The sequence below is a fragment of the Aedes albopictus genome, chromosome 1, assembly GCF_035046485.1.
Source record: "Aedes albopictus strain Foshan chromosome 1, AalbF5, whole genome shotgun sequence".
Lineage (NCBI taxonomy): Eukaryota > Metazoa > Arthropoda > Insecta > Diptera > Culicidae > Aedes > Aedes albopictus.
The window spans coordinates 23,449,712-23,464,579 of NC_085136.1; the positions used below are offsets into that span (position 1 = coordinate 23,449,712).

Sequence of the window (14,868 nt, forward strand, 5' to 3'; positions counted from 1 at the left end):
GCTGCTACGAACTGTGGGCTGCAATGCTGGTGCTGGCCTGTTTGTTGTTTGCGATGGAGTTGATGGCAGAACGGGTGCCAACGTTAAAAAGGATTTTAGATTTCCTGGTTGAATAGGATGGAGACGCAAGAGGGAGCGAATGGCAGGAAATGCAAATCATTAGGACATTTGCATTACTAGCTTAATTAACGCTTGCATGTCCTGAGATCTTTTTGCTAGATATGATGGCGTTGATTGTTTTTAGATTGTATCGTGCTTTCATATGTCATCCTTTGTAAAACGCTATCAGTAAATGCTGTTTGCCAACGATAGACAACTGGTTTCTTGTTAGAAGCGTGGTTGCATAAATAACTGTTTGTGATGCGAAAATAGATGGACAAAATTGAAAATTGATTTAAAATTATACCAGAGTGTTTTGTTGGACCCCTCAGCGTCTTTCAGTACTTCAACTAAAGTGTCTCGAGTTTACAAAAGTAGCGAATCCTTGTCGTTTTGACAGGTCTCCTGCTCGATTGGAACTAAGGGGATGACAGAAAATCGACTGTTTCAATTTTGACGTTTCTCCTCTTTGTTTTATCCAGGCACGTTAACTTCAACGACTATTGACATCCAATCACACCGTCTGTTGGTACCTCATCTAATATCAGCAACCTCATCGTCTCTTGGATTTTACCTCATCTTGATCGTCTCGCTTCCAGAATACCACCAGGGTATCCTTGGGCCCATAACCTATTGAAATTCCTGGACTTGCGCCTTCGTCCGTTCTCGCAGCCGATTCTTCCGCCCGTTTTTGTCTTTTTCGCTTTTCCGACGATATCTTACTTCTTTTATTTCTTGTTTGGAACTCTCTAAACTTTCATCTTCGCTGCTTTCTTCGTTCTCTGCGTAGCTCTCCTCTTCCTCGTAGGAACTTTCTTCTTCGCAGCTTCCCACTTTTCTTAATCTTTTAGAACTCGCGCATTTCGACTCACAAACTTTCCTCACTTTTTTCATCTTCTTGGTTTTGCTTCTTCTTCTTGGTTTTGGGAACCCCTGGTCGTCCAAGTGGATTGAAATCTTCACCGCGCCCGATCAAAAAGCTCTCCGACAGACTCGATAGACCTCCAACCAGCTTCAGTGTCAGCTTACGAGAAGCTTTCGGAGTCGAGTGTTTGTGATACGCTCCTCTCGGATCATCGATGATCGCTACCGTTGCATACCTACGCTTATCCAGGCTTTTTATTCTTCTACTTTTTCTTCTCGAGTTCTTTCCCCGGCTTCGCATGCTCCGATTCCGTCACCTTCCTTGTTTCGCTCAAAAAGCGTTCGTACTTTACCCCACGTCTCCACTAGTCTGAAATGTCTTGCCATTTTGCTGCCAGAAAGAGAAAACGTAACAGAAATAATCAACACCGCTGCTTTCCATGCAAACAGCGAGATAACATTTCTGTCATGACACATCTATCCAGCAAAACGGCAAGACATTTCTGTCTAGTGGAGACGTCGGGTTACAGCCTCGAGCAGCTTCCTCCAGCTCCTTTCCACCATTGGTCGCTTCCATATTCCGCTTCAGCTTCTCTTCCGTCTTTGTCCGCATTTGCTCGAGTTTCCTCAAATAGGCCTCTACTTCGGCATTCTTCTTCTCCATCTGCGCCTGTTTGAACTCGAGTTCCATCTCCCGCTACGCTTTTTTCAACTGCTGGCGCATCTCTAACAGCTCCTGCTTCATTCCCAGACGTTACCGGTCTCTTTCTCTATTTTCCACTTCTGCCTCGCCTACTTCGCTTCAAGCTCTTTCAGCCCCTCTTGCAGCTCTGCAGATAAAAACACCTTTACTTCCACTTTCTCTGCACTTCTGACAGCACCAAAAAACGCCATTTACATCTGCTGTGACAGGAACACAGTCTTGTCTTGTCCGTCTAAGTTCCTCCTATTGATCTGCAAGCTTAAGTCTTATGATCTTAACGTCGTGGATTGGGCAGCGGATGTTTGAGCTCCTGAATTTTTTTGATGATTTTCATGAAAATCCTGCAGGAAAAAGTCCCTACAAATTTCACGCGGATCCCCTAGCGGATCCCTGAAGTATTTTAGCGTGGACCTCTCGCAGAATTTTCCAAGAAGCCGTTGCAGGAATTTGTCTGAAAACTTCTGATGCAGCTTTCTGATCTTATGAAACATTTACTCCTTATAATAAATTAACTATTTATTTGCAAGAAATTCCAACAATCTCTTTAACCCCCAAAATCTCACGGACACCACCTCCAGAACGAAAATCCCGCAACCGATCGCCAGAAGAACACCAACACACTCATAGCATCCCGCCAGGTGCTCGTTCCGGAGAGCCTGCGGTTCTCCAAGGTCCAGCGCCTTCGGGAAGAAATGGTAGTTCCCGTACCGCCTGATCCAGTAGTTCATCAGCCCTGCCGTCTCGATGTTGCCAATCGCCCTGTTCAGCACCCGCACCAGAAAGGTTCGCTTCGAGTAGTAGATCACCATGGGATAGGAACTGACGGCGTCCCGCGTACACCGAACGAAGCCCCGGTCCAGGTGGTACGTATTGTGGTAGGCTAGGTGCTCTAGGGTCACCAGGAGTACTCCGTCGCGCAGCTTACCGGTGGCCAAGGCGTCCATCTGAACGTTGATGGTATCGTTACCTGGTGTTAGGTGGTGCACCCGTCGAAGAACCCGAGGGTTATTCTGGAAGAACCGCTCGGACATTTTGAAGATGTAGTAGTACAGGTTGGAGTGTTCGATTTCGCTGATGGTTTCTACCGCTTTCTGGTTGGACTCGGCTTGGAGGTACTTGAACAGTGAACCCTGGTACAGACTACGGACTATGAAGCAGTGGATGATCCAGAGGATCAGTAGAGTACGGGCAAAGTTTCGTTGTGGTAACCTGGGCAGAACTCCAGTGAAGTACACGTTGAAGAAGTTCAAGAAAGCTGTTCGATTGTCGTTTCCGTAGATGAAGTCCCTTACCGTATTTGAAGTGAACTTCAGTATTAGAACTAAAACAGTGAAGGCACTCATTATAGCAGCAGACGTGAACCAAACTACGGCTTTGAACGGCCGGAACAGCTTTTCGAATGCCGTAAAGGGACGTCCCTCCGGAACGGCAAACAAAATGCGGGACGTGTAGTGCGGTCTTCCGGGTTGCAAGATTTCGTTACGCTGCGGGATGATGCCAAGGCATCCTATTCCGAAGTCGGCGGTCCCGTCTTGGAGGATGCCCATCAACCCGGTACTGTTCTGCGGTCGAGCTTCACCCCATTCGCCGTTGTCCGGTGGAGTGACTACGTTGAGCTGGAAGTTGAGCTGCCCGGACAGCGTAGTGACGAGATCTCCTTCGAATCCACTGACGGTAGCTGAGCGGTTAGGTTCCGCAGAATTGATTCGGACGAAAGGAGGCGTCTGAAAAGTCCCTAGCCGTAGTGAGCAGTTATAGAAATTGTTCAAACGTTGCATGAACAGTTGGGCGGTTGAAGGATCTCGCGTGTGATGAATCGTTGGTGAACCGCAGCTACTTCTAGAGTACGGCGTGTAAAAGTACAGGTCTGGATGATCGTCGTTGACCACGACCAGTACTGTACGTATTATTTTGAGTTTCCAGAAAGTGTTGAACGTGTCGAAGATCTGCGAATCGGTGACCGTATTGATCACGAAGGTGTAGTAGCCGAACAGATCGAATTTTGTCGATTCCATCTGCGGGATGAAGTTCTTCAAACTTTCGTAGTGTTGAAAGATAAAAACAGCGTATGACCATGAAGAGTAATCGAAAATGGTCGAATCTAGCTGAATAATTCTACGCTGGTTGAGGCTACGAATGATAAGGTTTATCAGATCCTGATGAGTTTGATACGATTCTCCCATGAATAGCAAAGGTACTTGACGTATAGTGTAGTGCGTATCGATGATTTCAGCGATCACGTTGGACGTCACACCTAGATTCATGTGCGTTGCAATTGACTTTAACCAAGCGAGGACAATGATGGATACGAATCTTAGTTTCATCTTACTTCCCTAACTTTTGCAGAGATAATGAACTATGGTACGTACTAACATCACCTCTTCTTCAATTAACAGTCGACGTCATGCTTATTGGAAAACGATTTGCAACGCCCACAGCTCATTCAAGCAATTAACTTTCAATACGTTTCTCTTTTTCAATTGACCATGTTTCGGATATTTATTGGATAGGAAGTAGTTCATGACCATAACATTCAACAAACATCATGTTCTGGAGTCACGTACTCGTTGCGATTCTTCTCAGCCATCATCCATCAACTGCAGATAACGAACAACTCGCCCAAACGGTCGCCCAAATACTCTTGCAGCATTTTGTCCACCCATTCGAAGCCGTACAGATCGATCAGGCGATCAGCAACCAAGCGGCAGCATTCCATCGTCAACAAGATCTGATCGATACCATTCTCAGGATGTTGGGAGGTCGTTTGGTCGTTCGTCGTTACAGCACTCGTCCGACTATCGTTGAACCGTACTTCTTTCACCTGATTTTCGTTGACGGCGATGAGGCCCTCACGAGGTTGCTTGCCGAAAGAAATATCATCAATTACGAGACTTCCGGGCTTTACCTTCTCGTGATCAGCGAACCGGAACCACCTGATCAATCCATCGACAGCGTCCTAGCTCATCTATGGAATCTACACCTGGTGAACGCCAACGTGATCTTCAACCGCAACGGTCACGTACTCGTGTATACTTACTTCCCATTCCGAGAAGGTCACTGCGAGCACATAAAACCGGAGCTACTGTTCAACCTGACAACTCTTCAAGAGAACTTTACTCGACCGACATTCTACTGTAATCGCTTGCGTAACTTCCACGGCTGTGCGCTTCTGGGAGGGACATTCGAGGCGAAACCCTACACAATCTACCGGAGCACTACGTCGAACGCAACTCTACAGGTGGGTGGATTCGAAGGAGATCTGATGCAGGTGCTGGCGAGGCAGCTGAATTTCTCATTGTCCTGGAAGAATGCCCCCGGGCAGTGGGGTTTTGCTCGACCACTCGGAAACAGCACCGGCCTGATGAAGATGGCCCAGGAAGAGGATGTTGACTTTGCCATTGTGTACAAAAAGATGTACTTTATTTCCCTTTCCCCCCATGGTACTGTCATCAAATTGATAACTGCTACATCACTTCCTTTCTTCACTTATATTGTCCATTGTTCTTATAAAACTAAAACTTAACACTTGAGCACAGCTCTCACTTTAACTCTCTAGACTTCCCCATCTAGATTTCACTATAGACTTTCATCTATAAACTAACTCCTATCAACTGACTTCTATAAACTCAACTATTAACTGACTACATACTGACTGCCCCCTCTGAACATAGTAATGTCTTTTATAAGTTGGCTTTCAAAGTAATATTTATGACTGTACACGTCTGTTTTGGCTACTTAGTTCATACCTTTGGGTGTTAACGAACATTCGTTGAACCCCACGTGACTCGCTATTTACTATTTACGTTAACGGTGGTTCGTAGATTCCAATGTGCTCGCTCGGAGCGTTCTGACCTCTAGGTCTTTGTTTATCTTAACGGTGAACCGTTGATTCACATGTGCGTACTCGGGCGACACATTATATTTACTGTTTTTACATTTAAACGCAAACTTTATCGCTACTAGGGTAAAAGTGCTAATGTTCCACATAAGTGACAATTACATTATATCTACTGAGGAATCCTTATTAATATGGAATAGTAAGGGTGATAACGACTTAGGGTCGTTACAATCTCCCCTTTGCCAATCAGCTGTTTGATTCTAGAATTGAAGATTTTAGAGACAAACGGTAAGTGTAGGTTGAAACATTATTATTATTATTATTATTATTAATATTATGATTTTGTTTTCATCCCCGAGAACTTGTTGATATACTGCTCTGCCTCCAATGCCTGCTTCCTTGGGTTTCCGTTTACATTACGTAGCTCCATGGATGATTTCAGATTCCAGGTGTGGGTATCGGGTTGCCTAATGCCGCTCTCACATACCTTCCATGATTTCAGATGAATGAAAGATATCTTAACCATGCAAATGTTTCGCTACTATTGGTCTCGAACACGTTTGTAATGTTCCGTTTCATCGTCGAGCCACATAGGACATCTCGTCTTCAAAGGGTGAAAACATTATATTCTTATTCCATTTTCGGCTTCTGGATTGGTTGGCGAAAACCGGCTCCACTCAATTTTCGTAGTGAATCAAAAATATCATCCAAAAGTCTTCTTACCAACTTCAGACTGCTTCCATGCTGTCCAAATCATGTAGTTTTTAGGTTGAAACCGCTTGCTTATAGTTTGGTTATTATTTTGCGCATCCATGTTGATGACTATCGATATTTGTTCGATATTGTTCTGCACCGAATGTATGGATTATTTGTAGTGCTAATCCGTATTTGTAATTGTATTTGTGTGTTTTTCGATGAAAGTAAAATCATTGTGATGTCAATTGCTTGTCATACCTCGAGCTAAACATTCTGCTTGGTTTCTACCGGGAATCTTATTCCGTAACTTGTCATGATGTAACTCCTTCCATACCACCCAACACCTGTCATCTTCCGTCATCCTCTCCATCCGTTCATATACCAGAATACAATTGGTATAATCGTGCTCATCAGCGGAATGCTGACCAATCTTCCAATTTGCAGTGTACCATCAGTGTGTTGTCCTCTTCGATGATAACTCTCGGGGTATGAATCGTTAGGCCAATATATTTTATTTTTACAGATCATTCGGGTCATCTTATTTTGTATATTGATTGTTTTGTGTTTTATTTTGTTTGGTTTTTTTTTTGTTTTTCCTTTTTTTCAAATCAAAATCTGTTCAAAACTACGTTGTATTATCATAATCTGTATTGTGTATGTATTGATAGATCAATCTTCTGTGTTTATTGCGTATTTTTTTTTTCTTGGTATCATTATTGAAGTTCTGTTGGAGTTGACGTGTTTTTTTTCAAATATATGTAAAATTAAAGCTGTTGTAATGTAAGCATTTTGCAGGAATCATTAGATTAAGAAACGGATTGTATATTAACCTCGCAAAATACTTCACGCTACGCATTATTAATATATTACCTGTTCCTTTCAATCGTTTCTCCATGCTGGTTTCTGTCTGTATATTCGCTACAGCTCTTCCCTTTTTCCATTAGAGGTTGTGGGTTCCTGTAATGAAACTAAGATCTTGTGTTTAATTCATATTTTATACAATAATTTTCAATCGCTGAAATAGTCTTTGACCAAAACTTATTATTTTTTTTTTACTTATTCCTCATTTATGTTGTTATATATACCTCCTTATGTATTATATATCTTTGTATATTATATTCAGTAAGATTATTCATTCAACCCTTTTTTTCTTGTTGGGTATATAAGTCACTGCGACCAGTTTTTAGATCTACTGTGTCATTCATTCAGCCTTACTTTTCAGGTGAATTATTTTTGTTTGTCTGTTGATGTTCTTCATATTTAATTTTTACTTATTTATGTTTTGTTGTTGTTTCCCCAAAAACCCTTTTTCATTATTGTTCAACCCCCTATTGGTTGTTATAATTTTCCCATACCCACATTTTTCTCATTATCCCTATCCCTTTATTTATTTATGAGCATTGTAATGCCCGTATTCTGTTACCCGCATCCTTTGTCAGTTGGTAATGTTGTCCAATAGTATTGATGCTTCTTTCATACATTTACAAACTCGATGTTTCATCCGGGGTCGCGATCCCCTTGTCCATTCACACACTCATTCTCTCTCATTCTTTGAAATTGTTCCATAATGTCAGTTATGTTCTGTCGCATATATGTGTTTTGTATGTATTATTGATTTTGTACGTTATTTTTTGTGTATGGGCCCATACGATGTTTTTATTTCGTCTTCAAAAATCATGTTCACATGTTATTTTTATTTCATTCGGTTTATTTCCTTGATTCACCTTTTCCTTAGCATGGTCATGCCCCAATTGTTCATTAAATTCTTTTCATTTATGTTGCCCCAAGAGATCCCTCTTATTATTAGTTCATTTCAGAACCCAAGAAAAGAATCATTTTTCTTTTGTCTTGTTTTGCAAAGTGTGTTGCCCATAATATCATAAAATAATATTTGATCGTATGAATTTATTGATCAGCATCTATTTTTGTTATTGTTTTTCATTGAATATTTATAACTTAACGTTTTTTTTTGCATGTTTATTTTTTCAGATATGTTGTGCTTATTATACTACATTTTTTTTTTAATATTTTTGTATCATTCAATATTTGTTAAAATATAATAAAATTTATCTAATATTTACAAGGTTGCTATGTACATATTTACAAATTTACCTATCTTGATCGGTGTATGGTGGTTACTCATTATACTTTCGTAGTCTATTATTATGAACTTTTTCTAATCTTTTCCCATTTTTAATGATAGTTGTCTGTTCGCTGGGAAAACTGACCACTTCATATGGTCCCCTCCACTGGGATTGCAATTTTTGTCCTGATCCAGTAGGATTCGCCTTTACAAGAACCAAGTCACCCCACATTGGTTGCCAATCATTGGCTTGTTTATCATAAACTTCTTTACGCTTCTTTTTTGATGCTGTTAAATTTCCTCGTGCTAAGTTGTGGAGATATTTCAAATTCACCCTCAACTCATCTGCATAATCTCCGTAAGTAAATTCCATATCTCTCATTCTGTAAATAGAATTTGGGATTCTTGCTTGCCTGCCATATAATAATTCAAATGGTGTAAACCCTGTTGACGAGTTTATCGTAGTGTTGTATTGAAACGTGAAATGTGGTAAAAGTTTATCCCATGTTTGAGGATCGCCTCCAATAAATTGACGTAAATAAATTTTCAGTTCTCTGTTAGATCTTTCTACAAGATTTGCTTGAGGATGGTAGGCTGTGGTTGTAATCTTTTTAATTTTCAAAATTTTACAAACATTTTTCATCAAATTGCTAACAAAGTTTGCACCATTATCAGTTACTAATTCTTTTGGTGCTCCAAACTTGCAAATAAAATTGTCTACAAATGCTTTGGCGACGGTATGACTTTCTTGATTTTCCATTGGTGCTACCGTTAAATATCTAGTCAAATCATCTTGTATCACCAACCCATATCTGTTGCCATTATTAGATTCAGGTAGTACAACGATATCCATAAAAATCTTTTCAAAAGGTTCTGCGGATGTAGTAGTAATTTTCATAGGCATTTTGTTTGCAGCTCTGATTTTGTTCTTTTGACATGAATCGCATTGCTTGACATAATTTTCTATATCTCTACGCATATTTTCCCATTTGAAAAGAGGATTAATGCGTTTCAACATGCGTTTGCTCCCAACATGTCCACCAAGCGGGCAGTCATGAAATTCTTTTAAAACTGTTTCTCGTTCTTCTGGAGATACCCACATCCGATCCTTATCGGGAGAATACAACGTGAAATTCTTATCAAACTTATCAGCAATAAATCTCATAATATTTAGGTATGGAAGCCTTTGAACATCCCTAAATGAAATTATTTGAATATTTTTCGCTGTTTTTGCAAATTTTGGGCAATTGACAAATGCATCCACAAAACTTTGTAGAAACAAGTTACAGTCACCGATTTGAGATCGTTTAGACCCGTTCAAAATAAATCCCCATATTCTTTGACTTGGGAATGAGAATATTCTTCCTTTTAAATGGTCTTTCAATCCATGTGGTAAATCTACGAAATCGCTCAACTCCTTATACGCAGATCTGCTGTTGAGTATTAGGAATGTTGCATCAACATCTTCTGTTGGAAGTTTTTCTTTAGTAAATTTCAAAAGCTTGTCATTTATCTGATCATTACAAATTGCATCGGAGAAATCTTCATTTGAAATTAGTTTGTCTAAATTATCATATTTATCAGCATCCCTGATATCGATTTTTTCAAGACCATCCATGTTCCATTCACTCTTTTGTTTATTCTTTGACATTTTGGAATGTCCTGGTTTTTCCGTAATTGGACCTGGAACTTTATTCTTTTGGATTGCTTCGTTATTTTGTTGCTGCTGCCTTTTTTGTTGTCTTGTCATGACAGCGATATGAGTAGAATCGTCTTCCTTTATTTCCCTCTGCATCTAGATCCTTTTTTGGTATGCACAATACTGGCGCATTCCATGGACTTTTGCTAGGTTTTATGATCTCTTGCCTTTCCATCTCTTCAATTTCATCATTGATTTGCTTCTTCGTGGATTCTGGAAACCTATACTGTCTTTTATTGATTGGTATATTTGTTGTAGTTTCAATCTCATGCATGGCGGCGTTTGTGACTGTAAGTTGGTCGCCCTTTAAATAGAATACATCGCTATACTGTTCCATAACTTTTTCCATGGAATTGAAATTTTCGTTTGTTAAATGTTTCAAATTTATTGTGCTGAGTAAACTTCTCACTCGATCATCTTCTTTCAATCGTGTTTGTTTTTTATTTTCTGTTAAACTTATATCTTGGTTTGTATCCAAATCTTCGGGTAAAATATATTCCATAGATGCTACTTTGAAATTTCCATTATAATGTTCTTCTTCAGAACACTCTTCAAATTCTTTTTCAAAATTTTTACTTGTAGGATTTTTCATTACTGGTTTTCGTGTCTTGGATGTCAATTTTACGTTTATTTCTTCTGTTACGTTTTCTACCCTTATTTATATTATTTGCTTTATGCGTATTGAACCCTATATCAATATTATTTGTTGTATCTGTTTGACACTCCTTATAATTATTATTATTATTGCATTTTTCAATATATACAGGGGATGGCCAAAATGTTTGGGATAGGCAACTTTTTTTCTCCCACAAAAAAATTCAACAAGCTGTAACTTTTCATAGAGTGCATCAAAAAATCTGAAATTTTGACTGTTTATCAACCTGTTATATGTGCATCATTGGTACAAATTTGGGCCCGATTGAATCATTTTTCGTGAAGTTAGAACCGTTCGGGTAAAACACTAATTTTTGAACAACTCATTTTTGAGCTGTCATATCTCGGAAATCAGTGAACCGAATTGAATGAATTTTTTAACGCTTATCAACATTATATTGATACTTAATACAGCGATATAAAATGTAATATTTTCTCACGGCGAATTAAATTATACCGGGTTGAAATTTTTACCCATATAGAGGAAAATAAGTCAAATTTACAATACCACACAAAAATTACTAAATGTGTTCTTCCTTTAATCTAAAAAGGCTCCAATATATCTGATTAAAGGTAACTTGAGAACAGAAGTGGAAAATCTTTGGACATCAACACTAAAATTTATTGACATTGATTTAAAAAAATTACATTTTTTCGAGCAAAATCCCAAAAGTGTCAATCCATGATAACTTTTTTCAACGTTAAAAAAATATCCATGTTTTTATAGTTTGTGAAGCATTTGTATATTGTTGGTGTACGTTCAAAATTTTATATAATTCGGTTCACTGGTTTCCGAGATATGACAGCTCAAAAATGTGTTGTCTAAAAAATAGTGTTTTACCCGAACCGTTCTAACTTTGCGAAAGATTAATCAATCGAGCCCAAATTTGTACCAATGATGCACATATAGTGGGTTGACAAACAGTCAAAATTGGAGTTTTTTTGATCCACTCTATGAAAAGTTATAGCATGTTGAACTTTTTGTGAGAGAAGAAAAAGTTGCCTATCCCAAACATTTTGGCCATCCCCTGTACCTTATTAGTTTTAATTTTTGTCGGATTTTGGCTCGCTTTTTCTGATACCATTTTATGTTTATCCTCATACGATTCGAGGGAACCCGTATTAATATTTGAATGGCTATCTGCTCCACCATTGCTATGCATTAAAGTATTTCTATATTTGTCCATAATTATATTCGGCTTTCGTAATATTAGATAAGAAAATTGCTGATCTATATACAAGGTGTATTCTTTAAGAAATTCCGCTCCAATTATTCCAGGAGAACATAATTCTTTTACTAAATGAAACTTAATTTTATAGTGTGAATTTCCCATTGGTAAAACCAGTTCTACTGATCCTAACGTTTCTGATAGTGTAGAGTTAAATCCAGAAATAGTTATCTTTTCGGAGTAGTCTATGTTGTTCGCGCCTACATTTGCCGCTATGTCCCATCTCATGAAATTATAACATGAACCGGTATCCAACATGTACTTGATTTTTATATTTGGTTTATTTATTGTTCCTAGAATCAATAAAAATTGATTATGTTCTGTATATATTATGGGTATTTTTTCATGTTCCGGAATGCATGTTATTTGTCTGTGTGGCTTATTAAATGATGCCCCTTGTTTATTTTTATGAAGTTCAAATATACGTGCACGTTGTGTACGATCCGTCCCAGCAACATTAAGTTGGTAGCGTCTTTCTTCGCCGGAATATTCGGACGCAATCATCGAATCCCCGGTAAAATAGTTTTTTCGTGGATTATATTTTGTAATCCTATTTGTGTGTAGTTGTTGGCAATTTTTACTTTGGTTATTTATAAGGTGTGGCCTTAGAGTAATATTATTTTCTCTTGTATTATACCGTTTATCAATGTGACGTATATTATATTCGTTTCTTATGCAGTCATTTGCAAGCTGAAAATTATTTATAATATTACCACTCTCTTGGTGATCTGTAGCTGTAGCCCCATTAATAGGGATATTTACTTCATTATTCTGTTCTTCCTCTTCAATGGAATATAAGTATGCAACCCTTGAATGTATTTCTTCAATTTCATCCCTTTCGTCATTTTCCTTTTTCAACCATATTAATAAATCTTGGAAAGATTTTTCCCTCTGTGATATTCCAACTTGTGCAAGGCTTTGATTACGTAAGCCCGCTAAGAAATGTTTCCGTAAATGGTTCACCGCATATTTTCCTTCATTTTCCACCCATTTAAAGAGTTCCTTGGCTTTGTTTTTATAAGCATCAAATTTCTCTTCCTTATTTTGCCACAAAGTATCAATTTCATTCATTATGGACCCTATGTCCTTTTGATGACGAAATTCTCGTGTCAAATTATCTCTCACCTCTTCCCAAGTATTCGCTATGATACTAGGTAGGTATTGCAATGCTCTTCCTCGTAATTTCATATATACCACATTGAGGAGTGCTCTGTGGTTTTCTTCTTCCACAAGCAGATCGGCGAAGAAGTCAACTTGTCTAATGAAAGGTATCAAGTTTTCTGCATTCCCATCAAATTCTGGGATGCATTGAATTGCTGTTACCTGCGAAAATCTCTCCATGATTTCTTTTCATATGATTCAAGTCAGCGTCAAAGTGTTCCAGGAATAATAAATGAATAATTAATCAATTAAATCTATATATTGTTGAATGTTCCCCCCACTACGAGAAATACTGCAGTCTCTCATTATCTATCTTTATGTGAATAGATCATATTTGCATGGCTTTGCGATGATACTTACGTATCGCAAACAATAACAACAGCGCATGGTTGATCCGCCACCAACCATTAAACGGAGCTCAGGCATAATCATTCTAGTGTAAGAGTCCACCGACTCGTTCAGTTAATGCATGCGCCAGCACCTAAGGTGTCGTTTGATATTTTGCTTCTTTTTATTCTTTCGCGCATGATTGTACTATTGCACATATTACTCATCATGCCGTTATGCAAGTAAATTAATTTCGCGACCTAACTTATATCATATTCGTCGCCCAGACTTGTGGGTGATTTCTGATGCGTTTAATTGGGTCATCAAGCCCTGTCTAGAGTTTCGGTTTTAAATATGGTTTAAGAGTACGTTTGTATTCATTTTTTTTTGCATGTTTATAGGTTGTCGATCAAAATATTTATATTTTTGTTTTAATCTTGTGTACCGCCTTTGGCCTTATTCATTCCGAATTGATTCATTATTTTTCAGTTTCAGATTTTCGGAAAAGTATATATTGTTGCTATCAGCTTGTTTGATCGCATGTGTCATAGAAAACGAGATTTAGTTATTCATTTTGAAACCCTTTTGTAGAACGTTTGTGCAAAAAAGTTATACGATTATCAAAAGTTTGTATTTATACTTAGCCATAGCTAGCATATGGATCCTCATCGTCCCGCGTCTTGGGTTGTTCTATTCCACTGCGTTATTCTTCCTATGGTAGGCGAGAGTGAAATGTTGCTCCGCTGCGCGTCCTCTCCGATTAAGAGCGTTCTTGTTTGCACTGATCATTATTTCCATTTTGACATTGTATCTCCGAGATTGAAGGCATTACTGTTCCGTTTCTCTGCACTTCTGCGCTTGAATGTTTTAGACTTCTTCACAGTCATATTTAAGCGTTCCTTAACTTCTTCGAGCGGTTAGTTTCCGCTGTCACCATATTGTACAAAAAGATGTACTTTATTTCCCTTTCCCCCCCATGGTACTGTCATCAAATTGATAACTGCTACATCACTTCCTTTCTTCACTTATATTGTCCATTGTTCTTATAAAACTAAAACACTTAAAACTAAAACTTATCACTTGAGCACAGCTCACACTTTAACTCTCTAGACTTCCCCATCTAGATTTCACTATAGACTTTCATCTATAAACTAACTCCTATCAACTGACTTCTATAAACTCAACTATTAACTGACTACATACTGACTGCCCCCTCTGAACATAGTAATGTCTTTTATAAGTTGGCTTTCAAAGTAATATTTATGACTGTACACGTCTGTTTTGGCTACTTAGTTCATACCTTTGGGTGTTAACGAACATTCGTTGAACCCCACGTGACTAGCTATTTACTATTTACGTTAACGGTGGTTCGTAGATTCCAATGTGCTCGCTCGGAGCGTTCTGACCTCTAGGTCTTTGTTTATCTTAACGGTGAACCGTTGATTCACATGTGCGTACTCGGGCGACACATTATATTTACTGTTTTTACATTTAAACGCAAACTTTATCGCTACT

The 14,868-nt window shown here is 38.6% G+C and overlaps 2 protein-coding genes across 2 annotated transcripts; one reads left to right on the forward strand and one right to left on the reverse strand.

Annotated features, from left to right (window-relative positions):
* Positions 1 to 1,857: 1,857 nt before the first annotated feature.
* LOC115256781 (uncharacterized) lies at positions 1,858 to 3,930 on the reverse strand. Its single transcript, XM_029855739.2, has 2 exons — positions 2,230 to 3,930; positions 1,858 to 1,917 (listed from the first exon to the last, which is right to left on the reverse strand). Exons 1-2 carry the CDS (start codon positions 3,928 to 3,930, stop codon positions 1,858 to 1,860), a joined length of 1,761 nt encoding a protein of 586 aa, XP_029711599.2.
* A 281-nt stretch (positions 3,931 to 4,211) lies between these two features.
* Positions 4,212 to 6,700, forward strand: LOC115256780 (uncharacterized). Its single transcript, XM_029855738.1, has 2 exons — positions 4,212 to 5,106; positions 6,645 to 6,700. Exons 1-2 carry the CDS (start codon positions 4,212 to 4,214, stop codon positions 6,698 to 6,700), a joined length of 951 nt encoding a protein of 316 aa, XP_029711598.1.
* The last annotated feature ends 8,168 nt before the right edge of the window (positions 6,701 to 14,868 follow it).